The 27,991-nt window shown below is 46.5% G+C and overlaps 1 protein-coding gene across 3 annotated transcripts in view; it reads left to right on the top strand.

Moving 5' to 3' along the window:
• Window positions 1-2,030: 2,030 nt before the first annotated feature.
• NF2 (NF2, moesin-ezrin-radixin like (MERLIN) tumor suppressor) overlaps window positions 2,031-27,991 on the top strand; it is a 100,949-nt gene continuing 74,988 nt past the window's right edge. For 2 of the 3 annotated variants that reach the window (XM_055146806.1, XM_004615529.2), the window contains exon 1: window positions 2,032-2,626. In XM_055146806.1, the coding sequence (XP_055002781.1) occupies window positions 2,513-2,626 (114 nt within the window). In that variant the 5' untranslated portion in view covers window positions 2,032-2,512. Of the gene's footprint in view, window positions 2,627-27,991 lie in introns of all 3 variants that reach the window. The other variant, XM_004615530.2, reaches the window with a different exon arrangement.

Below are 27,991 nucleotides of genomic sequence, written 5' to 3' on the forward strand. Positions count from 1 at the left end.
CTACCCGCTGTGCTATCGCTCCAGCCCGAGGAAGAGTTTATTTTTTAATGTAGTATTTTGGGATTTTACTTTTTTCTTTTTGGGTCATTCCCAGTGATGCTCAGGGATTACTCCTGACTCTGTACTCTGCCCTCAGGAATTACTCCTGGTGGTGATTGGGGGATTATATGGGGTGCAAGGGATCAAACCGGGATCTGCTGCATGCAAAGCAAACACCCTACCAGCTATACTATTGCTCCAGCCCCTTTTGGGGGGGGGCTAAGGTCACATTTGGTGGTAGTTGGGGGCTACTCCCAATTCTGTGATTCAGCTTTAAGAGTTTATTTATAGTTTGTTTATTCAGTTTATCAGACAATCAATTAATCTATCATGTTTTTGGTTTTGAGGCCACACCCAGTAGTGGACAGGCTTTGTGCCCAGGAGTCCATATGTGGTGCCAGGGATTGAACTGGATTTTGTGTTCAACATTTTATTAAATAGAGAACAATGGGCTGGAGAGACAGCTCGGCACACAGGAACACATGCTTTACATATAGGGGGCCCAGGTTCAATACCTGGAACTCATGGTCTCCCAAGCAATGCCACAGAGCTGGGAGAGCCCCTGAGTAATGCTGGGTATGGCCGAAATGAAATACAGAAGAAATACAGAATATTATAATTACTCACCACATATGTACTTATAAGCCATGATGGTTGAAAGATAAATACTGGGTGGGATATGTAAGCTAGCAGTAGAGCACTTGTATAACAATGTACAAGGTCCTGCAAAAATAAAGGAAAGGGAAAGGAAGAAAAGGGAAAAGGGGGGGCAGTTGAGGAAGTAAATAGGGTATGATTAGGGAGTAGAGTCCCTGCTTTGCACCCAAAAGGCCTGGTTCCCATCCCTAGCTCACAGCAATAAGTTCTGAGCAATGTGAATGGAGTAGCCCCTGGGCACCTCAGGGTGGCCTAAATACTCAAAGAAGGGGAAAAATCAGTATGCAATTAGAAAATGGAAATAAAAATCAAGTTCACAACCAAAAATGTTTCAATTTTTCACACTTTTTTCTTTGGGGGGTCACACCTAGCGATGCACAGGGGTTACTCCTGGCTCATGCACTCAGGAATTACTCCTGGCGGTGCTGGGGGAACCATATGGGATGCTGGGGATGGAATCCGGGTCTGCCGTGTGCAAGGCAAACGCCCTACCCGCTGTGCTATCGCTCCTGCCTCTTTTCCACACTTCTTAATCCATAAAAACAGAAGTTTCAAAAGATTCAATCTTTTGAGGGGCTGAAAAAAAATTCAACCTTTTGTATGCTATCAAGTCCCAAGGGTCCTTTTTTTTCCGGGGGGCAGGGCACCCCGCGGAGGGGGGGGCTCGGGTGGCTAGGTGCAGCTCTTTAGTAGCTAGGTGTACTAGCTCTTCAGCCTGATTCCCAGAGCTCTGTGTGTACTAACAAGCCTGAAGTCCTCAATAACCCCGTAAGCTCCGAACAATTATTTCTCCCCACCTCGGTCACAGTTAATACTTATTACAATGAGAAGCAGAAGGATCCGGGGTGGTGGTAGCTTACGCGATCTCCACGAGGTAAGACTTAAAAGTTTGAGAAAGAATGAAGTGAGTCTGTGTAATTAACTGCCAAGCAGGAAAAATTGTCCAGAACCCGATCTCCTGCGGGGGTCACACGAGGAGGTCGCGCTGGGTCGCAACGGATCAGGGACCGACCCTACTCCCGGGGCCCAAGTCATTACAGTTTCCCGGGAAAAGGTGCAGGGCCGCGTTGCCTCAACCAGTCTTGCTAGAGTAGGCGTAACCCTAGAAACAAAAGCGGTCGGAGTGATTTCCGCGGTAGCCACTCAGCGCTGAGTTTAGCCCGCGGCTCCAACTGATGCGGAACTTCCAATTGGTGAAGTCGTTCGAAAGAAGGCGGGACGGAGAGGAAAGCCCGCCCCCTCAGGGAGTGTCCAGCCAACCGGAGCGTTTGGACGGCAGCCACCAAGTTCGGTTGACGTGCGTGTGTGTAGTATCTTGGGGGCCTGAGGGCGGGGCGGGGAGCAAGCGGGGGGCTTTGGGGAGGGGACGCTGTCCGCGGGCGCGCGGAGCGAGGACGGTGACAGCCACGCGCGCACGTGCGCGCCGGCTGCAGCGGGGCCCGGAGACCTCTACCGGCCGCTGAGAGGCGCGCGGGGGCTGGGCCGCTGCCGTCTAGGGGCTGGCCCCCAGCCCTCGCCGCCGTCTCCCACCGAATCCCCGAGCGGGCGCCGGGCCGTCCCCTCCCCGCCCGTCCCCGCTCGCTTTTACGCCCCCGGTGGCCGTCAGGGCCCGCCCTCGACCTCCTCTCGCCGCTCTCGGGACGGGGGTCCTCGCGGCCCATGCTGGCCGCGGGGGGCCCGTGCCGCTCAGACAGCTCTCGGGCCGGCCGGCCGGCCACCATGGTGGCCCTGAGGCCTGGGAGGTGCCTCCAGGGGGGCTAAAGAGACCCAGAGCGCAGGCCGCGGGCGCGAGGGTCCCGGGCTCGAGCCGCGCGCCATGGCCGGGGCCATCGCTTCCCGCATGAGCTTCAGCTCGCTGAAGAGGAAGCAGCCCAAGACGTTCACCGTGCGGATCGTCACCATGGACGCCGAGATGGAGTTTAATTGCGAGGTAACTAACCAGCGGGTCAGCGGCCCCGACGGGCGCCGGCCAGAGGGCGCGGCGGGGTCCCCGCGCGCTCGGACCCGGGCGCCTCGCCCGCCGCGCCCCGCGCGCCCAAGGGAGGCGGTGACAGTCGGGGCGCAGGCTCGAGGGGGGCTGCTTCTGTCGTCTTTGGGCAGAGGTAGGAGAGGGTCAGCCGCAAGGAGCAAGCTAGGCCCCGGCCCCCAGCTCCGGGAGAATTGCTGCTCTTTTTTTTTTTTCCGCCCCCCAGAGGGCTTTTGGATTGGATAGCAATTCCTGAAGGTTTTCATTCATTGTTTCTGGAACAGGCTGGATGCATTTGTGGCAGGGAATTCTGGTTTTCAGGATCCATCAGCCATTATTAGGTCCAATGCTGTAGTTTGTTTGGTTTTGTTTTCATTAGATATTATTGTGTACCCCAGGTATTAAACGTTGTTTCTCATGTAATGAAAAGGCTATTCTTGTTTCTCTTTTTTTTTTAGCGGTTAGATGTTAGGTGGATGGGGGCTGAACTCTCTGAGGTTAGAGAGGTGGCGTCTTACTTTGGATACAGTTTCCTTCAAGTCATCACTTGTTGAATGCTTTCTAAGTGCCAGACATTGATCTGTTTCATTCTTAAGGCAATTCAGGGAGGTAGGTACTGCAAACCTTTCAACCAGAAAATAACAGCGTGCTTGAGTCAAGTTCTTAGCCAAGAAATCCTTCTTTTTTCTTTTTCTTTTTTTTGCTTTTTTATTTTTTTGGATCACACCTGGCAATGCTCAGGGGTTACTCCTGGCACTATCACTCAGTTATTGCTCAGGGTGGTGCTCAGGGAACCATATGGGATGCTAGGGATAGAACCCGGGTTGGCTGCGTGTAAGGCAAACACCCTACCCGCTGTGCTATTGCACCAGCCCAAGAAGCCCTACTTCTTTTTTTTTTTTTTTCTTTTTGGGTCACACCCAGCGATGCTCAGGAGTTAGTTACTCCTGGCTTTGCACTCAGGAATTACTCCTGGCAGTGCTTGGGGGACCATATGGGATGCCGGGGATCGAACCCGGGTCGGCTGCATGCAAGGCAAACGCCCTACCCACTGTGCTATCACTCCGGCCCCCAGAAGTCCTACTTCTTAAGTCATCTAACAGCGTTTCTCTGTGGGAGCAGGAGCCATAGGACAGCAATAAAGTGCTTGCTCTGCCAGGTTCGATTCCCCAGCATCCAATATGGTTTCCCAACCTAACCCTCCTTCCCCCCACGAGTAAGCCCATATGGCCCCGCCAGGATGTGACCGCAAAGAAAAAAAAAAGATAGAACAAAAAAGCTTTTTCTGCTCAGGGCCATGGAGTCAGTACAAGGTTAAGGCACTTACCTTGCATGCAGGGACTTGCCTAGCATGCAGGAACAGTGGTTCGAATCCTGGCACCACATACGATCCCCTGATCTGCCCCCAAGAGTGATCTCTGAGCACAGAGCCCAAAGTAAGCCCTGCACAATGCTTGACATGACATTCCGACCCAAAAAAGAGAGGCTGGAGGCTGGGACTCAGAATTTGTTTGTTAATTACTTAATCTTTTTGTTTGTCTGTTTGTGGGCCACACCCAGCAGTGCTTAGGAACTATTCTTGGCTCTGTGGAATGGCCCCTGACAGTACTCAGGGGACTCTAGATATTTTTTGTTTTTTGTTTTTTTTTTTTTCAATTTTTAGAGCCATACCCCATGAGGCTCAGGAGTTACTCCTGGCTCTGCACTTGACAGTGCTCAGGAGGACCATATAAGACGCCAGACATCAGCCTTGGGTCAGCCATGTGCTAGGCAAATGCCCTACCCATTGTACTATCTCTCTGGCCCAGGACTCAAGAGTGTTATGTTCAGTGGATTGGCAGTAGTGAGTTAGGTCAGGGGTTGGCAGAGTTTTCCTCTAAAGGCCACACTGTGATATTTTCAGCTGTGGAGGCCAAGGGCTTCTGCCACTCAGCTCTTCACAGCCAGCCTTCGTAGTTTGCCTGAGGAGTGCCACTGACCTGCTCCTCTTAGACCTGGTGACAGTGATTACAAGAAAACAAAAGAGACAACAAACCCTATGAAAAGACCCTCAAAGCGGACATCAAGGGAAGACATTTATTCCAGAAAACCTTGAAAATTTGCTAAGAAGAGCCCATGGGACCCAAGAGGTAGCTCAAGGGGCTGAGCACAGGCTTTGCGTGCAGGGTTTGATTCCTGGCACCGCATGGATTTCTGGCACTGCACCCCCCAACCAAGGTTGGGAGTAGCTCCCCAGCACCTCTGGCTGTTTGTTGCTCTCTTCCCCAAAGGGGAAAATAAAACAATCCAACCAACCCTCAGAAGAGAGTCTGTGGGTAAATGAAGCAAGGCCAGGTAATTCTCCCCGCTCCCAGGCTCCCAGTCTTCCCCAGAGGGGTCAGACTTCAGCTTTCTGCATTCCTCCGGAGGCTCTTTGTGACTGAGGCCAAGTCATTGAAGTTGCGAGATGAAAGATGGGGCTTCCGTCTTTCAGCCAGCTCCTACTTATGGAATGAAAGCTGTACCCTTGTCTCCATGTGTGCTAAATACCGAGCTGGTTTCGTTTCATCCTCAGCAGTGAGCTCGTAGTTCCAGCCAGGAGAGGAAGAGGACCACAGCATCTCTGTCTCTCTCCCCCCTACCCCCTAGGATTCAGAGATTTGGGCTGGAGGGCGTAGCAGTCTTTAAAATTCTATTTCCTCATCACTTCTTCAAAGTAGAGACTTTATTTCCAACTAGAGGGGGAATATATGTCTAAGGATTCCTTCTAGATCTGTGGAGGTTTTGGTTGCAAGAAAAGTCATAAGATATGTGAGTTTAGGGGCCAGAGCAATAGCATGGTTTGTCTTTTCTGTGGCTCACCTGGGTTTGATTCTGGCATCCTATGCCATCCCTCATGCCTGCCAGGAGTGATTCCTGAGCTCCAGACCTGGAGCACTGCTGGGTGTGGCCCAACACCCTTTCCAATACCCCCCTCACCCCTCCCTCCACCTCTGCAAAACAAGCAAAACCCAAATCAGTCATATTTGGGAATTTAGTGAAGACACAGCCTTTACTGCAGGCCAGCTTATTTGCAGGAGAGGATGAAGTTGGAGGGGTAGAGTAGGAAGTAGAATGAAAAAGACAGCTGGAAATACTCTATTGTGTCAGAATAAATATCAAATATTGATCTCAAAGCTTACTTCAAAAGTCACCTCTAGGACTGCAGTAATAGTACAGCTGGTAGGGCATTTGCTTTGCATTTGGCTGAACCCAGTTCAATCATCAGCATCCCATATGGTTCCCTGAGCACCTTCTAGAATAATTTCTGAATGTAGAGCTAGGAATAACCCCTGAGCAATGTTGACTGTGGCCCAAGCCATTCCCTGTCCCCCCAAAAGGTCACTTTTTAGAGTTGGAGAATGAGTTCAGGGGTTAAGGTGCTTGCTTGCATACTACTGACCCTTGCTCAGTCCCCAGAGAACAGCCAGGCTCTAAATGCTCCCCATTCCCCACCAAAAAAAGGGGGGAAAAAGTCACCTTTTTATTTGAGGGCCTCACTTGGAAGCTCCAGAGATTGAACCAGGGTTGATTATGTGCAAGGCAAGTACCTTAACTTTCTCTCCAGTCACCCAAAGAGTCAACTTTTGATGATTAGAGCAGGTGATATCCCAGGGCATTATTACAAATAATCGAGTAATACAGTATAATTAGTACATTGTCACAGCTGAGTGTGATCATCAGGTGAGAGCCCTACTAAGCCTTAACCTGTCATCCAGGGTGATAGTGGGCATAACCAAATTTTTGTGCTTGCTGAGGAGGAATGTCAGGGGCCTTAATACCACTAGGAAAATAGAGTTCACTAAGACAAACAACTTAATTACTAAACAAATTAAGCAAATTCTGGCATGAGGGAGATAACTAGTCCCCAGACTAGTCCCCAGACTAGTTATGTAACTAATTATAACATGTCACATAAAGTATCTGGGGGGTGGGAGTACTAGCACAATAGGTAGAGTAGCTTGCCTTGCATGCAGCCAACCTGTCTCCAGTTACTGGCACCTCATATGTGAGTCCCCTACACCTGCCAAGAGTGATCTCTGAGTGCAGAGCCAAGAATAAGCCCTGAGCACAGCCAGTTGTGACCCCCAAAACCAAACAAATAAAAAAATAACCCAACTACATCCAGACAAAAAATTGTGAATCATGCAAGGAAACTTGGAAACTTGACCAAACCTATGTACAATCATGTTGCTTAAGGACTGGGATAAAGTTTTGAGAAATGCGTCATTTGGTGATTTCAACATTATCTGAATGCCATAGAATGTAATTACACAAACCTAGATGGCATAGTTTACTACACACCTAGGCTAGATGGAAAGGCCTGTTGGTATTACCTTCATAAATGGTTTGACCTTGATTGAACTGTCCGTTAAGTAGTGGATGTCAGTGGTAGGGAAAAAGCTACATATAGAAGTTGTGAGTACACAGATGTTAAATTTAATGGAAAGTTTTCAAAGTAGTAATTTAAAATATGTTTGCAAAACTAAAGCAAGGTTTGGTTAAACTTAGAAGTAAAGGAAGGTAAGAACAGAACTGGAGGCATCACATTCTTTCATTTCAAACTACATTATAAGGGGCCGGAGCGATAGCACAGCGGGTAGGGCATTTGCCTTGTATGCGGCCGACCCGGGTTCGATCCCCGGCATCCCAGATGGTCCCCCAAGCACTGCCAGGAGTAATTCCTGAGTGCAAAGCCAGGAGTAACCCCTGAGCATCGCTGGGTGTGACCCAAAAAGGAAAAAAAAAAACAAACTACATTATAAGCCTATAGTAATCAAAACAATATGGTAATTGCATAAACATAGATTCTTGGCTTTTGGGATCAGAAAGAGAGCTTAGAAATAAGTCCATACATTTATGGCCAATTAACTTACAATAAAGAAGTCAAGAATATACCACAGGGAAAGATAAGTCTGTTCAGTAAATGGCAGGGAAATTGGACAACCACCTGTGAAAGAAACTGTGTTACTGTCTATTTTGGGGGAGGGTGTTACACCCAGTGATGCTCAGGGGTTATTCTTGACTCTCTGCTCAGGAAAACTCCTGGCAGTGCTAGGGGGACTGCATAGGGTGCCAGGGAACTTGGTCCAGCTATGTGCAAGGCAAATGCCCTACTTGCTGTGCTAATGGTTCCGAGGGCCACTATCTTACACCATCCAAAAGTAACCCAAAACTAGAAGTAATAATTGGTAATAAGCGCCTTGAGAGGGATCTTGATATGACTTTCTTGGCGGGAGTGTGGTCCCACCTGACGGTGTATAAGATGTAATCCAAGTTTTGTGCTCAGGATCACTGCTGATGGGCTTGAGAGACCATATCGAGTGTTGGGGGTTGAACTTGGGTAAGCCGTGTTGTCCTAACCACTGGACTGTTACTCCAGCCTGATAGTGTTTTTTTTTTTTTTTCTGCATCTGACACAAAGTGCCCAAAACAGCAAAAGCAAAACAAAACAAAACACCAGTGCAACTGTGTTAATCTAAAAGGTATATAGCATATATAGGAAATCACAAATAAATCCCTTTTAAGTTTAAAAAAAAAAGTATATAGCAAAGGATGTCATCAATAAAATTAAAAGATAGGGGCTGGAACGATAGCACAGCAGGTAGGGCGTTTGCCTTGCACGCGGCTGACCCGGGTTCGATTCCAAGCATCCCATATGGTCCCCTGAGCAATTCCTGAGTGCATTAGCCAGGAGTAACCCCTGTGCATCTCGGGGTGTGACCCAAAAAGAAAAAAAAAAAAGATAGTCTTTTTTTGGAAAAGATAGTCTGTTTAATGGAAGAAAATATTTGCTAATTATGTATCTGATAAGGGGGCTAAGATCCAAAATATGTAAAGAACGCATTCAATTCAGTAACTAGAAAACAATCCAATTAAAACAGTACGGTGAAGATCTGAACAATTTTTTTTCCTCCCCTGGTTTTTGGGCTATACCTGGAGGTGCTCAGTGCTCCTTCCTGCTCTGCACTCAGGAATCACTCCTGGCAGTGCTTAGGGGAACATAGTGGGTGCTGTGGGATCAAACCTGGGTTGGCCACATGCTAGGCTAATGCTCTATCCACTTACTATTGCTCCCACATCTGAACAAACATTTTTTAAAAGAAAGCATTTTGTGGCCAACAAGTACCTGAAAGGATGCTCAGCATTAGTTATGAGGGAAATGCAATTCAGAGACAAAATGTGATACTGCTGCACACCAGCTAGAATGGCTGTTACAGAAATCTTAATACGAGTTAATGGTATGGGAAAAATGGACCCTGCATACACTGTTGGTGGGATTGTAAATTGGCGCAGTCACTGTGGAAAAAAAATAATGGAAACTCTTCAAGAAATTAAAAATAGAACTACTATATATTCAGCTGTTCTATTTCTGGGTGTTTATCAGAGAAAAATAAAAACAACAATTTAAAAATATATACCTGCCCCTATGTTCATCGCAGCATTACTTGCAACAGCCAAGATAAGGGAATAAGTGTTCATCAGTGGGTGAATGAATAAAGAAAATGTGGCACATGTGTGTATTATACACATGCTGGAATACTACTCAACATTAAAAATGAATGGAATATTGCCATTTAGCACAGGACAAATTGCTTAGGCTTATGTTATTTTTGTTTGGTTTGGTATTTGAGCCCTGGCTGAACGTGCTCAGGGGCTACTCCTGCTTGGTGCTTGGGGAGCCAGGCGGGAAAGGGGACGGAAGTCAGTCCTCCTGCATGTGAAGCGTGCTCCCCGCCCCATCTCACTGTCCATCACGACACTGCAGATCAGATTAATGAGGTACCACTTTACTATAATAACAGTCAGCCGCTAGGATGACTGGATCCCCAACAGACCACACAAGAGCTGGGCTAGCAGCTTAGCTGTGGAGCTCTTGCCTTGTGCTTGCGAGGCCCTGGGCTTTTGATCCCCCAGAAATGTAAAAAGGACCAGGTGGAGAGGGAGGCGGAAGAGGGTCAGGGAAGATGTGCCTCACGTGGTAGAGCACATGCCTCCCCAGCCCTACCTGATGTGCCCCCCCACAATAATAGCAACCAAAAAAAAAAAGGGGCGTATGATAAATGTCAGTGAGGGGCCAGAGAGCTAGTACAGCAGTAGGGTGTGTGTTTGCCTCACACGCGGCCACCAGTCCCATCCATTTGGCCTCCCGAGCACTGCCAGGAGTAATTCCTGAGCACAAAGCCAGGAGTAACCCCTGAGCATCACTGGGTGTGGCCCCAAAACAAAACAAAAATAGCATGTTTGTGAGAAAGTGGAGACGTTGGAATGCGTTTGCACTGCCGGTAGGAATGTAGAGTGGGGCAGCCTCTGGAAAACAAGTCTGGCAGCTCCTCAGTTTATACTTGAAGGTCATCGGATGACCTAGCAATGCTACTCTTTTTTCCTCATTGGGGGGCCACACTAGGTGGTGCTCAGGGGACCATGTGGTCACGAGGATGGCACGTGAGCCTTCTGTATGCAAAGCATGCACACCAGCCCTTTGAGCCATCGCCTCTGCCCAGCAATTTATTTTACTTGTAGGTAGCTAATAAAGAGAACTGAAGATATATCATGTCTACAGAGACCCTTATAAACAAACATTTATGGCAGCTTTATTCATAATAGCCAAAAGGTAGAAACAATCCAAGTGTCCTTTAGCTGATAGATGGAGAAACAGAATGTCGTATATCCATACAATGGGATAATTTTGGCAATAAGGAGAAATGAAGTACTATTATGTACTTTAAAAAAAAAATGAGTGAACCACAACAGCACTGCACTAAATGAAAGAAAGAAGTTACAAAAGAGCACATGATTCTATTCACATACAAATGTAGATTAAGGACATTTATAAGACAGAAAGTAGATTTGAGTTGTTGAAGATGAGGAAAAGGTGCAGGGAGAGTGGTAGAAGGATATAAAGTGCTTTTTTTTTGTGAGGCTGGAGAGATAATACAGCATATAGGGCTCTTGCCTTTCCCTCGCTGACTTGGATTTGATTCCTGATATCCTATATAGTTCCCTGAGTACCACCAGGAGTAATTCCTGAGTGCATAGTGAGGAGTAACCCCTGAGCATCGCCAGGTGTGACCCCAAAACCAAAAAAACAAAACTTTTGTTTTAGTGCCACACATAGCAGTGCTTGGGCAACTACTCTAAGCTTGATGCTCAAGGGTCATCCTGGCTTGGTGCAGGGGTCCATGTTGTGCCAAGGGTTGAACTCTTGAGTGGAAAGCATGGACAAAGCCCTTTGAGCTGCCTCCTGGCCTAAATGGTTTGTCTTTGAGGTGATTTTCAATTTTTATTTTTCTTTTTGGATCACACCCGGCGATGCACAGGGGTTACTCCTGGTTCTGCACTCAGGAAGTACTCCTGGCAGTGCTTGGGGGACCATATGGGATGCTGGGAATCGAACCCGGGTTGGTCGCGTGCAAGGGAAATGCCCTGCCCACTGTGCTATCAGTCCAACCCCAGATTTTCAATATTTTAAAATTATGGTGATGATTCTTCAACTTAGAATATGCTGATAAACATTGAATTGTATACTTAAAAAAATTGGGTGGGGACTGGAGCTATAGCACAGCAGATAGGGTGATAGCACAGTGGGTAGGGCGTTTGCCTTGCAGCGGCGACCCGAATTTGATTCCCAGCATCTCATATGGTCCCCTGAGCACTGCCAGAAGTAATTCCTGAGTGCAGAGCCAGGCATAACCCCTGTGCATTGCCGGGTGTGACCCAAAAGGAAAAAAAAAATTTTTTTTTGTTTTGGGTCCACACTGTGGCTGTTCTCAGGGCTTCCTCCTGACTGTGCACTCAGGAATCACTCCTGGTGGGACTTGGAGTCCATACGTGGTGCTGGGGATTGAACCCAGGTAGGCCAGGTATAAAAGTAACTGTGTTACTTTTCTAGGTCCACACTTTTAAAAATTTTTTTTTTTTTCTGTCATTAGTTCTTGGGAGCCGTGCATTGCCAGGGATAAAACCAAGACTGCTAAGCTGGGAATATGACTCAGCAGCTATAGTACAGGCCTTGTGTTTAATCCCCACTGTTGAAAAACAAATATACAACCTAGGACCTTGTATAGACAAGAAAGGTATGTGGTTCCCACTTGTTCCCACCTCTGAATTGTCTACTTTTTTTTTTTTTTTTTGAGCACACTAAGTAGTGCTCAGGGGTTATTTCTGGTTCAGTGTCTGAGAGAGCATGTGGTGCTAGGGATTAAACATGGTTCTCCTGCATGCCAAGAATGTGCTCTGGCCATTGAGTTCTCTCCCTGGTTCTGAATTACAAACTTTTTTTTTCCTTTGGACCACACCCGGTAGTGCTCACAAGCTGTTCCTCGCTCTGTGCTCTGGAGTGACCCATGGCATTACTCAGGGGACCGTATGTGGAGCTGGAGCTCAGGTGGGTCTGCAGCGTTAAGCATGCACCTCACCTCCTGAACTCTCTGCAGCCCCAATTCCCACCCACTTATTAAAACTTGTACAGATCATCTTATGTCTTAGACTACTGGCGTTAAGGCCAGAGATGAGGTAGAGTGCTTACCTCATATATGTGAGACCCTCGGTTTGCTCCCACACACCTCCCTCACACCTCAAAACACGGGTAAAAACCAAACAAGCAGCAAACAGCAGGAAACAGGTGGTGGGTTGGATTTGTCTTGTGGGCCCTAGTTGGCTGATCCTGATTTAAGTTAGTTTGCAGAATGTGAAAGCTTGTGAGACTGACCCATAAGGAAAGGGATTTCGTATGATGTTTCTTTTGCAAGTCAAAGTTTTTTTTCTTTTTGGGTCACACCCAAAAAGAAAATGCACAGAGGTTACACCTGGCTCTGCACTTAGGAATTACTGATTGGGTGCTCGGGGGACCATTTGGAATGCTGGGAATTGAACCCGGGTTGGCGATGATGTGCAAGGCAAACGCCCAACCCGTTGTGCTGTCGCTCCAGCCCTGAAAGTCATAATTTTGACATGAAAATCTTTTCTTTAAGCAGACCCCAGAACCATGGGGGGTGGGGAGAGGTCTATGGTCAGTAAGGGGCTAGAGAGATAGTACAGTGGGTAGGGTGCTTGTGACTTGCATATGGCCAACCTGGGTTCGATCCCTAACATAGGGTCCTCAAGCCCAAGAGTGTTTTCTTAGCACAAGTCAAGCCAAGAGTAAGCCCTGAGCTCTTCTGGGTATGGCCTCCCCTTCCCCTGAGCCCCCCTACATACACACATATCAGCAATAGCAGGATTTGTCAGACTTGGTGCTCTTCACGTTTAGACTGGCTAATTCTCTGGGGTGGGTCTTGTCCTAAACACTGCAGGATACTTATTTATCATTTGGGGTCATACTCAGTGGTGCATAGAGCTTACTTCTGGCTCTGCACTCAGGGATCCCTCCTTGTAGGGTTCGGGGGACCGTATGGAGTGCTGGCAAACCTGGGTCAGGACAAGCACCCTTCCCGCTGTACTATTCCAAAGGCCCCAGTGTGGGATATTTATTTTTTTTAATTTAATTTTTTTTTTTTTTTTTTTGCTTTTTGGGTCACACCTGGCAATGCACAGGGGTTACTCCTGGCTCTGCACTCAGGAGTCTCTCCTGGTGGTGCTCAGGGGATCAGGGGACCATATGGGATGCTGGGAATCGAACCCGGGCCGGCTGCATGCAAGGCAAACGCCCTACCCGCTGTGCTATTGCTCCAGTCCCCCAGTGTGGGATATTGAATAAATTGCTGGCTTCTACCTTAGGACCAGTCGCACCCCAGCCTTGTCTCAGTTATGACAAACAAAAATGCCTTCAGACATTGTAAGAATCCCTGGGGTGGGTAGAAACATTCTCTCCACTCCCCACCCCCACTTCGTTGAGAACCACTGATCCTTGCAAGGGAAGCATGCAGTGATGCTCAGAGGGCAGAATGGTTTGGGGCTGGAGCTTGTCAAACTTTGAGCTGAAAAGATCGAGCTGGAGATAAGAGTTGAATGGTCTAAGCTCGTGCTTTGTATGCTGGAAACTGGGCCTTGATTCCCAGCATTGCAGGGGTTCCCCAAGAGCCCTCAAGCACTGAGCCAGGAATAGCCCCTGGTCACTGCCAGGTTTGGCTCCCAAACCAAACCAAACAGTTCTTTTTTAAAAAAAGAACTGCCCCCCAGCTTGCCTCTGTGGCAGATACTTTTCTTTTTTCTTTTTTCCTTTTAGGCCCTGTGGTTTGTAATATATTACTAAACGGGCAGCATGCATATCAGTTAACCTCCTTTCCACTCTCAGTTTTTGCTCAGTGATCATTTCCAATATCATAGTGGTCCCTTCTCTGACCTAACTGCTCTCCACCCATGGTGGCAAGCTGTCCTGGAAGGACCTGTCCTCCTGGCCTTCGCTTCTATTGACTTTGGGTATTCTCTTACTGAGTTTCTTTATATCTCACAAATAAATGAGATCGTTCTGGTCTGTCCCTGTCCCACTGACTCACTTCACTCAGTATGAGACCTCGTCCACCCATGTATCAGCAGATTTCATAACTCTTTTCTTCATTACGGCTATGCCATATTCCATTTTGTAGATGTACCATAGTTTCTTTATCTGTTCCTCTGTTCTTGGGCACTTGGGTTGTTTCCAGATTTTGGCTGCAATGAACAGAAATGCAAATGAATTTTCTGTATTGCGTTTTGGGGCTCTTAGGGTATATTCCAGGAGGAGAAACAATATAACAAAATTTTAATGTGCTCGTAAATAGCCTGAAGATCTTGCTAGTATGTGGATTCTGATTATATAATTCTGTAGTGGGGCTGAGAATTCTGCGTTTCCTTCCTTCCTCCCTTCCTTCCTCCCTCCCTCCCTCCCTCCCTCCCTTCCTCTCTTTCTCCCTCCCGCCCTCCCTTCTCTTGCTTTATGCAAGGTATTGAACACCAGTTTTTACCACTGAGCTACATCCCCAGTGCAAGAATTTCAAATCTTGACAAACTTTTAGGAGTGAGGAATGAGGAGTGGTGAATCTTTTTTCTGCTAAGGGCCATTTGGGTATTTGTTTATTTATTTATTTGGCTTTTGGGGTCATACCTGGTGATGCTCAGGAATTATCCTATCTCTGCCCTCAGGAATTACTCCTAGTGTTGCTCAGGGGAGCATATGGAGTGCCGGGGATAGAATCTTGGTTGGCCGCGTGCCAGGCAAACACCCTACCCATTGTATTATCGCTCCAGCCCCCCATTTGGATATTTATAACATCATTCACGGACCATACAATAGAGACACATAGCCATGGGCTGCTGATGTGACTGTCCCTTCACATTCCAGGGCTGGACCATATGATTTTGCAGACTTTCTACCACCTGTAGGCTGATACTCCCCACTCCTGTCACTGTTCCCAACCATTTCATACCTGTTGATCCACACCCATCCTGCATACCGGTCCTAGGACTGGGCCCTGAAAACCAAGATAGTCCAGTTGTTGAAGACCACTGTCTTAGATGATGCCACTGTTGCTGGCTTTTGAAATAAGACACATTGAGGCTTAAGGTCAGCTGAACCAGGGCTTCTTAGGCTTTTTCCACTTGCAGTCCCTTGCACCTGTAAATTTTTTTTCTTTGTTTTTTTTTTTTTTTTGGGCCACACCCAGTGATGCTCAGGGGTTACTCCTGGCTCTGCACTTAGAAATTACTCCTGGCGGTGCCCAGGGGATCAAACCTGGGTGCAAGGCAAGAAGTGCCATATCACTCTAGTTCCTACCTGTGAAAAAAAATTTTTTTTCTTTTTGGGTCACACCCGGCGATGCACAGGGGTCACTCCTGGCTCATGCACTCAGGAATTACTCCTGGCGGTGCTCAGGGGACCATATGGGATGCTGGGATTCAAACCTGGGTCGGCCGCATGCAAGGCAAATGCCCTACCCGCTGTGCTATCACTCCAGCCCCTGAAAAAAAAATTTTTTAATTAAGAATAGTAAAAAATAAAATGTATCTTTTTGTTTGCTTGTTTGTTTTGGGCCACACCCTGTGATGCTCAGGGCTTATTCATGGCTCATCATTCAGGAATGATTCCTGGTGGTGTTCTGAAGATCATATAGAATGCCGAGATCAAATCTGAGATCAAACTTGGATCAGCTGTGTGCAGGACTAGCACCCACCCTGCTGTTCTATCTCTCCAGTCCCCCCACCTGTGAATGTTTTTTTGTGAATATATAGAATATGATTACAAACTAAACGTTCAGGGACCAGAGAGATAGTATAGAAGTTACTTGCATGTGGCCGATCCTGCTTCTACATATGGTTTCCTTAATACTGCCAGGAGTTATCCTTGAATACAAAGCCAGGAGTAGCACTTTAATACTTGGATGTGGCTTAAAAACCAATGAAAGGGGCTGGAGTGATAGCATAGCGGGTAGGGTATTTGCCTTGCATGATGCCAACCTGGGTTCGATTCCCAGTATCCCATAAGGTCCCCTGAGCACCACCAAGGTTAATTCCTGAGTGCAAAGCCAGGAGTAACCCCTGTGCATCACTGGGTGTAACCTAAAAAGCAAAGAACAAAAACAAACAAAAAAACAATAAAAAAGAAAAAATAAATAAAAGCAGATCAAACACTGATGAGTCATAAAACAAAATTTTTGTAGCCCACTCTCCACATTCAGTTATGGGATCCTTCCCACATGAGGTTGTGACGTACAGTTTAAGAAATGAGGAGCTAGGAGGTCAGAGAGGTACCCTAGAGGGTAAGGTGATTGCCTTGCGCACTGCTGACCATCCCCATATGGTGCCCTAAGCTTGTAGAACCAAAAGAAAGCCCTGAACACCACTGGGTATAGCCCCCAAAACAAAACAAAACAGAACAAAACAAAACAAAAAAAGGAACTAAACTTCTAACTTGACATAGTACTGAAGGTCTTGGTATCTTAATTTTCGTATTAGAAGAAGAGGCCTAGTACTAGAGCCATAGTGCAGTGGGAGAGTACTTGCCTTGCATGTGGTCGACCCAGGTTCCATCCCTGGCACCATATGTGGTCCCCCTTTCCCCACCAGGAGTGATTCCTGTGCATAGTCTAGACAGGAGGCAGCCCTATCATCCCTGAGTAGAGGGTGGGGGGGGGTGGAAAGAGGGATGAAAATAAGTCCCTCTACAAGGTTGTTGTAAGAACTCATGAGTGAGCCCTGTGCACAGCTGGGTGTAGTCCCAAACCACTCACCCCCAACCTTGGGCCGTCTCCCCCCAACCCCCTCCAGTAAAAAAACAAAACAAACGTGGAATTCTGTAATGACTGGCAGAAAGGAAGAATAGAAGGACTATTGAACCTAAATTGACCTAAAGGAGGAGGCGAGGTCCTGAGCCCCACCCTGTCGTGACTTCACGAGCTGTTGCATCTCATTGAACAGCAGATTCCCAGGGGAACTACTTGTTCGTAAAACAGACTCACATATGATGTTGAAAGCAACCATAAAGTGATTTATGATGATGGAGCCTCGAGAAGCAGTGAGCCTCCCATTCCTGCCCTATTTTTATGTCGTACATTAAATGAGCCAGGTGGTAACAGGGCAGCATGCACACTTTGAAGAGAGGAAACGCGATGGCACTTGAAGAATTCTTGATTTTACTAAGGTCAAATGTAGGTGGCTTTCTAAGAAGGACTCAGTTGCAGAGTCAGTGATAGTTAACATATGAGTCATGTTACCCTGTGCTAATGAGTCCCCAGTTTCTTGTTGCAGAGATAGGGGGAAATCTTTCTTGCACTCTTTGCTGCATTGCACATTTGGCTTGATGCTTTGGAGGATTTTTCCACTTGAAAGATTTGATATTTGTCATTTTGAAAAAGTGGGTGCTGAACATAATTTGCCAGGAGGCTAAACAGTTATGTTATTTCTTATCTAGCCTGGAATTTTACTCTAATAATTCAGTGTTTCAGTAAGAAGAACCAAATATGAAAAATTTCTCAAAACTGAATTGTGAGGGAGTCCAGTACCATCTTATTTTGAAAGGAAAGTCTCTTTTTCCTAAATGTTTTTACATACCCAATTGGGACTATGATTGGATGAAATACCAACATTGTCAATCATTCCATCATACAAGTGTCCATAAAGCTGTCCATGACAAAAGGAACTTTCACAGCAGAAAATAGAGATAGCAGTTCCGGTATTTTCATTATGAATGAAGTGCCAAGATTGTGGTGAATGATTCCTTTCCAGAATGTTAATTGTCAGAGAAGAGCAGTAATGATTTCATTGCCTGGTTTGTGCATATTTCCAGTATTCTATATTAGGACACCAAGAAATCTTTCCTATTTTGAATGATTATGCCTATGTTCTCAGTGACCTCTGCCCTGGGCTTGAATATTGCCTATGAATGGTGTGGGTGCCTCTGATGCTACAGGATGGGGACAGTCAGGGGAGGGATGACTAATTGTGCTAGTGAAAAGTGAAGAGAACAGACCCTGTACTGCCGAGGGCTGCCACCCATTGACCCATTGGCTCGTGTGTTTGATGTGGGAGGGCGGGCTAGGGAATAGCAGTTACATGTGTCAAGTACCATGCCTAGGGCTTGCTTTATTTATTTATTTATTTATTTATTTATTTATTTATTTATTTATTTATGTGGTGTTGGGGGATTTAACACAAGGTCTCACACATGCACAGCAGATATTCTACTCTGGGCTATATCCTGGCCCCATGCTAAGTGCTTTAAATGCATCATCTCCTTTGATGTTCACAACAGAGCTTAGTTTATTCATTAAACAGACATTTACTGAATATGGACATTGCTGGGGCGGTGGACATGACCTAGGAGTAATTCTAGCTCCCTTCCTCTCTCCTTTTCCCTCCCTCCCTCCCTCCTCCCTTTCTTCTTTCCTCCCTTCTTCCCTTTCCCTTCCTTCCTTTCTTCCCTTCTTCCTCTTGTCTTCCCTTCTTCCTTCCTCCTTTCTCTTTCCTTTCTTCCTTCTTCCCTTGTCCTTCCTTTCTTTCCTCCTTCCATCTTTTTTCCTTCCTCCTTCCCTCCCTTCCCCCTTCTATCTCTTCTTCCCTTCCTCTGCCCCTCATTCCCCTCATCCCTTCTCATTTCTGAGGGGAAATGGAGGCTAAAGCAGAGTAATTAAAGTGCTTAAAGTCTGCCTGAAGCCGTTGTCTATTTTCTACTAGAGAAAGTTGAGGACTGGGACAGGTAGATAATGGGAACTGGATGGGGAAACAATTTAACTTAATAGTGATCAATGAGGCCAGCAGTTACAGATTTGAATGAGACTTTTAAAGTAAGTTAGGTGGGTTTTAGCTTAAGTCTCTTTGTCTGACAGTGAGTCTGGAGCAGAGGTTCCTAAACTTATTTGACCCACAAACCCTCCAGTCTTTCTTTCTTTCTTTTTTTTTTTTAATTTTTGGGTCACACTTGACAATGTTTGGGGGTTACTCCTGCTTTGCACTCAGGAATTACTCCTGGCAGTGCACAGGGAACCATATGGGATACCGGGGATCACACCTGGGTCAGCCACAGTCTTCTATTTATAGCCACGACTTGGTGATGAGGGCTTACTCAGGGCTCCGTGCCGTGTGGTGCAGGGGATGGGACCTTGGTTGGCCACTTTTTTTTTTTTTTTTAATTTTATTGAATCACTGTGAGATAGTTACAAGCTTTCATATTCGGGTTACAATCACACAATGATCAAACACCCATCCCTCCACCAGTGCACATCCCTCCCCCCACCAATATCCCTGGTATACTCCCTCTTCCCACCCTCCCCCTGCCTCCATGGCAGACAATATTTCTCATATTCTCTCTCTACTTTTGGGCATTATAGCTTGCAACACAGACACTGAGAGATTATCATGATGTTTGGTTCATTATCTACTTTCAGCATGCATCTCCCATCCTGACTGATTCTTCCAGCCATCATTTTCTTAGTGATCCCTTTTCTATTCCATCTGCCTTCTCCCCTCCGCTCATGAAGCAGCCTTCCAGGTATGGGGCAATCCTCCTTGTCCTTGTATCTACTGTCCTTGGGTGTCAGCCTCATGTGATGTTATTCTATACTCCACAAATGAGTGCACTCTTTCTGTGTCTGTCCTTGTTTTTCTGACTCATTTCACTTAGCATGATACTCTCCATGTTTATCAATTTATGAGCAAATTTAATGATTTTATCTCTCCTAACAGCTGCATAGTATTCCATTGTGTAGATGTACTACCAAAGTTTCTTTAACCAGTCATCTGTTCTTGGGCACATTGGTCGTTTCCATATTTTGGCTATTGTGAACAGTGCTGCAATGAATATATAGGTACAGGTGTCATTTCTACTGTGCTTTTTTGCATCCTCAGGATATATTCCCAGAAGTGGTATTGTGGGGTCATATGGAAGCTCAATTTCTAGTTTTTGAAGGACTGTCCATATTGTTTTCCAGAAAGGTTGGACCAGTCGGCATTCCCACCAACAGTGAAAAGCAACCAGTGCTGGCATGGATGTGGGGGAAAAAGGGATGCTCTTTTCATAATTTGAAACCTTTTTTTTTTAATTTTCATGTTTGTATTTGGTTTACATCCCTCCATCAGTGCCCATTCTCCTCCACCAATGTTCCCAGTATCCCTCCCATCACCCCCACCCCAACCCCCACCACCCCACCCTGTCTCTGTGGCAGGGCATTTCCTTTTGTTCTCTCTCCTGTTGGATGTTGTAGTTTGCAATAGAGGTATTGAGTGGCCATCATGTTCGGTCGGTTCGCCGCTTTTAAAGGGAGCACCCGGGACTGGAGTGGTAGCACAGCGGGTAGGGCGTTTGCCTTGCACTCGGTTGACCTGGGTTCGATTCCCAGCATCCCACATGGTCCCCTGAGCACTGCCAGGAGTGATTCCTGAGTGCAGAGCCAGGAGTAACCCCTGTGCATCGCCAGGTGTGACCCAAAAATAAAAAAATTAAAAATAAAAAAAATAAAGTGAGCACCCTACCAGCTGTAATGCACCCCTTCCCTTTTCTGGGTCACACCCAGTGGTGCTCAGTGCTTACTTCTGCTCTGCACTCGAGTCAGTCACTCCTGGAGGGCTCAGGGGACTATAAAGGGTGCCAGGGATCGGACCTGGTTGGCCACGTACAAGGCAAGCGTCCCACCCACTGTACTATTGCTTGGCCTCTGTGCCTAGCCATCTTATACTGCTGTACCTTGTGTACGCTGTTGCCCTTGTCTGGAAGGCCTTGCTCACTTCTCTCCTGACATAGATTTTCTCTCTTTGTGCTCAGGAAAGTCTGTTAAGTGGGAAATTCCCAGCTTTTCAGGATATCCATAACTTTCTCAGAGAAACAAATGAGGAGCACAATCCTTCCCTCTGTCCCAGGCATGTGTCCACAGATACCGGACTAGAGCTTTCCTGGCAGTGGATCAAATCTCCTTTGAGAAGGGGTTGGGGAGAGTTGTATTCAGATTGGTTGATTCAGACCAGGGATGAGTTTCTTTCTTTCTTTCTTTCTTTCTTTCTTTCTTTCTTTCTTTCTTTCTTTCTTTCTTTCTTTCTTTCTTTCTTTCTTTCTTTCTTTCTTTCTTTCTTTCTTTCTTTCTCTCTCTTTCCTTTCATTCTTTCTCTCTTTCCTTTCGTTCTTTCTTTTTTTTTTTTATGAGAGAGTCTCGATGGTCAGATAAAGGAGATATATCCATCAGATGCAGTGGGGAGCTTCAGGGCTTTTACTTGGAGATTGATGTAAGGTGGCTCTACCCGGAATCATCTGGAATGCTTGGGGAGAGATCCAGGAGCTCAGCAGGAAGCAGCTGCTTGGGGCAGATATCACACTGAAACCTGCACAAGCTGGGGAATGGGGCAAAACTGGGCAGATACCTGGGTCTAGAGATGCCACCGGCTTTAGCATGAAGACAAGGCTGGATATGAGGGTTTTCTGTGACCAGGAATGAGCTTTTGGGGATCCCAAGATTTTGCAGGTGCCCATGTTCAGAGCTAGAGCTAGTCCTTGGCCCAAGGCAGTTCTTGTTGGACTCCTCGCAGAGCTAAGCTCGGAAGGTCAGCACATTTTCCTGTGTCAGGTCCTCGTGCCAAGTCCGGGAGTTCTTGGGCAAAACCAGGAGAGCCCCGAAGCGGCATTTGGACACCGGGCGAGGTTTTCTGTGTGATCATGAGCACCTCTTGTCTCTCCTCCAGGCCTCAGTGCTTTCTCTGAAAAATGAGGGAGATGTCCTGAATTTCAAAGCCTGTTTAATGTCCTATTTCAGGTGATCTGTTTCGAAGGAGCTCACTGCACTGCTCCCTCTACCATATTTCCTTCATCTCAGGATTGGAGCACGTAGGGGTGAGAAAAATGTGCTAGAGGATGGTAAGAAAATTGCTTAAGGAACAAGGCCTGTCATCCTGATAGAATGGAAACATCAGCCCGGAGAAAGGCCCTACCATGGCCACCTGCTTCCCAAGTGATCTTAGACTCAAGCCTCAGTGGCCACGAGCAAAATGAAAAGAATAGTGTAATGCTTAGAGGATTGTTTGAAAGCATGAAAGAGGTGGCCCCCCCCTTTTTTCTTTCTTTTTTTTGGGTCACACCCGGCGATGCACTGGGATTACTCCTGGCTCTGCACTCAGGAATTACTCCTGGCGGTGCTCAGGGGACCATATGGGATGCTGGGATTCGAACCCGGGTCGGCCACGTGCAAGGCAAACGCCCTACCCGCTGTGCTGTCACTCCAGCCCCGAGGTGGGCCCCTTGAAGGCACTCGGCCCAGGGCCCAACCATAAGAAGCGCGTGGTAAACATGCTTGGGAGCCTGGTTTTGAAGGGACAAGCGCTGATGCCTTAGGAACTGTGAATTTCATAATTTTTGTTTTCTTTAAACCGTTTGAAGATTTTTCATGCTTTTGTAATGGTAGATGCACTACATATGTATTTGTCTAAATATAATAAGATTTACCGTATGTCCTGTTCCTATTTCAGGGTCTTTTTTGGTGCTTTATAAGTGCTCTGTTTTTCAGCTTTGTGTCCACCACAGAGCAGATTTTCTGACTTCTGCCAGTTTCAGTTTTTTGTATTCAGTGTATCATTTTGAAATTTATCTCTTTTTTTTTTTTCTTTAGGGTGAGGCCCTGGTACACTCAGGATGGTGTTTGGGGGAAACATATGTGGTGCCAGAGGTTGAACCCAGGTCATTTGTGTTTAAAGCATGTGTTCTGCCACTGTCTTTCCAGCCCCTAATGTTTTTTTCTTTTTTCCTTGTTTTAATAATTCTTCCAGTTACTCAGCTGTATACTTCTGTCCAGCATTTTCTTGGTGCTTGATTTTTTAATTTTTCATGTTTTTTTTTTGGGAGCACACCTGACAGTACTCAAGAACCTCTCCAGGTGGAGCTTGGGGACCATATGGGGTGCCAGAGATTGACCCTGGGTCAGCTATGTGCAAGCTACGCAAGGCAAGCACCTTGTTGTCATTCCAGCCCCAGTGTTTGGTTTAAAGAAAAATTGTGGCTCAGGACTTACTTCTGGCTCTGCTCAGGGATCACTTGGCGGGCTTGGAAGACTATCTGGGGTGCCTGGGATCAAACCCAGGTCTGAAGTGTGCCAGGCACGCCTCTTCTTACCTGCTGTACTATCTCTTCAGTCCTGAGTGCTTATTTATTTCTCATTTCAGAAGTTAAAGCATTTGCGTTCTTACTAACTCAGAAATGAGTTTTCTCAGTGCTGCTAATCTCTCTAGCCAGCTGGTGAAAAGGCTTCTCTGGTGTGTTGTAGAATGATGTGTTTCATCTACCTGTCTATGCTTTGTCTAATTTGGATTCTAAATTAATGTTTCAGGATCTTTTTACTTTGTAAAAAATTATTGGGAGGGGCCAGAGTGATAGCACAGTGGGTAGGGACTTGCCTGGCACGCGGTTGACCTGGGTTTGATTCCCAGCACCCGGTATGGTCCCCTGAGCCTGGTCAGGAGTGATCCCTTGAGCAGAGAGCCAGGAGTCAGACCTGAGTAAACAAAACAAAACAAAACAAAAAATTTATTATTCAGGGGCTTGAGTGATTAAAAAAATTATTATTCAACTCATCCTGACTTCAGGTAGTAAAATAATCTTCAAGCAGAATTTTGGTCACTTCTGACTCTGCTTGTCCCCATTTAGGAATCTCTGTGGTGCCACTAGGGGGGGTCAGAGCACCAGTTTCTAAAGACTCTGAGCCTTTTTCCCCCTGCCAGCTCTCACATTCCTGTTCTTTTTTCTCTGTGCCAGATTCAGACCTAACTTTGGAAAATGCACAGAAACTTTGTTAATGAGCCCTGCTACTCACAGCTTTATCATTCACCTTGCCGGTTTTTAGTCTCCCTCTTTCAGTACTTTTGATCATTTGAATTTCAGATAAAAAATTTTTGGTATGATGCCCAGGAGCCATTCCTGGTGTGCTCAGGGGACCATGCAGTGCTGGGGATCAGACAAGACTCCTGCACACAGAACTTGGACTCCAGCCCATTGAGCCAGCTCCCTCATCCTCGGAGAAAATTTGAAACTGAAGCCTGGAGGAATCATTAAGCTTAATCTGAACAAATGAAAGGGTTTAAGTTTACCAACCGGAGAGGTAGTATAGAGGGTAGGGTGCTTGCCTTGCATGCGGCTGACACGGATTCCGTCCCCAGCACCCTAGAGAGTCCCCTGAGCCTGCCAGGAGTGATCCCTGAGCACAGAGCCAGGAGTAAGCCCGGAACATTGCCAGATGTGACTACAAAACAAAAACAAACAATTCACCAGCCGTGTACTTGTCTAGAATCCTACTCATTGATTTGAGATTGAATCATAAGTGCGTTTAATGAAGAATTGTCATCAGCCCACAATAGCCCATCCATCTGCAGAGATTCCTTACCAGTCCTGCCCCCTCATAATTATACCTTCCAGTGATGTGAGAGTCGGCATCAATAGCATCGATGACCATGAAATTTAATCAAAATGTCAAGCTAGAAAGAGGATGTTTAAATTTTCTTTCAGGGTCACTCTGGGTTCTAGTCTTTTTGTTTCTTGTTTTTCCCTCACATGGGGTGTCATACCCAGCAGTTGCTCAGGGATGTGATTTCTGGCTTAGTGATTGGGGATTGTTTGCTATGGTCTTTAGGGGAAGATGTGCCACCACGGCAGGGATCACACTGGAAAGCGTGCACTCCAGCCTTATTGTTTCTTTGGCTTCTAGAGGTGGCGGTTTTTTTTTTCTTTTCTTTTCTTTTTTTTTTTTTTTTGTAGCTCTGGAGATCCAGCTCAGGCTTCACACGTGCAAGGCAAGTGCTCCGCCAGCCACATGATCCTCGGTCCCCAATGCAGGAATTCTTTCGTGTGTTTTGCTTTGTTTTGAGTACCTCTCCAGCAGTGCCCCAGGGGCCACTCCTGGGTGTAGATAAAGGGCCCAGTGGTGCAGCCAACAGCGAGGTGCTCAGTTCAGCTCATGCATGCTGGCTTCCACCAGAGCCATTCCCAGTGGCGCTTGATGACTACACATACTTGGGGCCATGTGATGCTTTGAGTTGAACTCAGGCCTCAGGCATGCATACCGGCCCTTTGGGCTGTCTCCACAGTCCTCACCCTGGTTCTACGTTTGCTAGTTTGCATGAGTGTACTCTAGTTCTGTTGTCCCGAGTCTTTTTGGAGGAATCGGCCTTCTTTGGGGTCACACTTGATGGTGCCCGGGTCCCTGGCTCTGTGCTTGGGGACTGCCCATGGTGGTGCTTGGAAGGTCCCATCAGTACCCCAGGGAAGTGGTATGGGGTCTGAAGGTTTGGTGCTGGGGTCCTGCTATTTGGGGTACCAGGGCTACACCTGACAGTCTTTGCTTGGGGCAGCAGGTTTACATCCATTGGTGCTAGGGTGATACATGGGGACATCTGTACACGGGCAGGGATCAAGCATGCAAGGTATATGCTACCCCCCGCTTTGAGCAATTTCCCCAGCTCCCAGGATGTGCCTTTAAGTGCAAAGTAGAATCTTTCGATGTCCAGGGAAAGAGGAATTTATCCGTTGTATAATACTTAGCCATGGGTTATATTTCTTAGTTTACTAGTTTTACGTTGGATTTAAGCATTTGAAATTTAGCTTTGTGTCTCCCTGCACTACGTTTACTATTATTTGCTATTCATAGCTCGCTCTCTCTCTCTGAAGAATTATTCTTAATATTTTAAACATTTGTAATCATTGTTAATTGCTGAATATCAACAGTGTGGTTAGTGCTAAAAAAAACTTCTATTTTTCAGCAGCATTATAATTAGCATTTTTGTTACATTAGAGAGTTCATTATTATACAGCCAACTCTTGATTATTAGGAATAAGGAACATGATAGTCATAGCAGTCCTGAGTAGGAGAAAAGAATACATAGATTAAATGTTAAGAGGCATTTACATCCCTGGAAACGAACTTCAGGTATAGAGTGGAATCTTACAGGATTAAAAGAAAATAATTATATCAATGAAAAAATTGCTGCTTCTACAAAAAACCGTATCTACGGGGCTGGAGATAGCACAGTAAGGCATTTGCCTTGCACGCGGCTGACCCGGGTTCAATTCCCAGCATTCCATATGGTTCCCCGAGCACCACCAGGAGTAATTCCTGAGTGCAGAGCCAGGAGTAACCCCTGTGCATTGCCGGGTGTGACCCAAAAAGCAAACAACAACAACAACAACAACAACAACAAACCCGTATCTAGATCTTGACTCAAAGCCTTCTAATCCTCGGGGCTGGAGCTATAGTATAGCGGGTAGGGCTTTTGCCTGTCATGCGGCCAACCCGGGTTTGATCCCCAGCATCCCATATGGTCCCCCGAGCACCACCAGGAGTAATTCCTGAATGCAGAGCCAGGAGTTACCCCTGTGCATAGCCAGGTGTGACCTAAAAAGAAAAAAAATGAAAAAAAAAAGCCTGCTAATCCTGACCGTCCACTTGATGCTTGTGGAAGCAGAAACTCGAGGGGGTGAAAGAGCGGCAGGTTTGGGTGTCCAGTGAGCCTGTGACTGCTCTCATGTTGTGAGCTAAGTTTTAAGATGGAGATGGGTTAGAGCAACACGAGGGTGTCATTTCTATTTCGCTTTGTCATCTATCAGCTGACTTTGAAGCTTTCTCCAGAATTTACAGAATTATAACATCTGGGCATTGCAGGTATACAGGAGACTGACTGACGAATCGGTTGAGGGTCAGTTGAGCTCTTGGCTTACCTGAGGCTTGCGTTCGGTAGAGGGAAGGAGGGAGTTTGGGCTACACTCACCCTCTGATTTCATAGCTGCTCTTCCCACCTTCCTTCACTCCATCAGGAAACACGCCAGAAGCTGCAAACATAGGGCTCCCTCCCCACCCCCCGAAAAAGCTGGAATTCATTTTGATTTGAAAGTCTTGCCTGAGTTTAAAGACCTCTATTCGGTGTCTTTCCCAAGGTGGATGATGATTTGTTTCTTACTAGTCTCTTTTGTTCTGTGGAAATTTTTTTCGAGGTTGGTTCTTTGAGATTTTGATTTCCTTGCCAAGGTATTTTTAGAGAGGAAATCAGTACGTGTCACCAAAGGGGGGGAAATATATACCTTAAGGCCTAATTATGCAATTAGAATTTTAATAAGGAGTGTCATAAATTCTTGCTTCATTGCAATCATTACTTAGAAGACTGTTCTACTCAGAAGCCTCATCTAGTTATCATCATTATCATCAGCAGCATTGCCAGCCACAAGCATTTACAGAGTGCCCACAGATTGGACAGCACTGGCTTGGATTCTGGGAGACTGGGTGGGAGAGGGGAGGGAGGGAGGGAGGAAGGGAGGGGGAGGGGGAGAGGGAGAGAGACAGAGAGAGACAGAGAGAGATTATTTGTTGGCCCTTGCCTTCAAGGAGTTTGTGATCCACAGAACTGAAGGAAAGTCAGCAATCTTGGGGAAACATAGATGTCTCATTTCCCCCTTTTTTTTGTGGCAAGGGAGGGGTACCCAGTTGTGCTTTGGGTTTACTCCTGAGTCTGGGTTCAGGGATAACTCCTGGTGGGCTTGGGGGACCATATGGGGTGGCTGGAGATTGAACCCGGGTCAGCCATGTGAAAGGCAAGCACCTTATTTACTGTATATTGCTCTGGTCTCTAGATGCCTCATTTTTCTATAGCAACAGCCTGAGTTGTAACAGGCTGACTGAAAGAGGGATGAAGCAACTGATAGAGGATCTTAAAACCGATCATTAATTTTATCATTTCATTTGGAGGGGTCACTCCTAGAGGTTCTCAGAGCAGTGGTTGCAGGGGACTGTGTTGTCCCTTGGGGATCTGGCATGCGAAGCATGCGGCTGCATTCCATTGAGCTAGCTCAGCATTTTTCTACCTTTTATCCTGTTTGATTCTTTTTTTATTCCTTTTTGCTTTCTGGGTCACACCCAGTGATGCTCCTGGCTCTACACTCAGAAA

This window comes from Sorex araneus, chromosome 9 (genome assembly GCF_027595985.1).
Source record: "Sorex araneus isolate mSorAra2 chromosome 9, mSorAra2.pri, whole genome shotgun sequence".
NCBI lineage: Eukaryota > Metazoa > Chordata > Mammalia > Eulipotyphla > Soricidae > Sorex > Sorex araneus.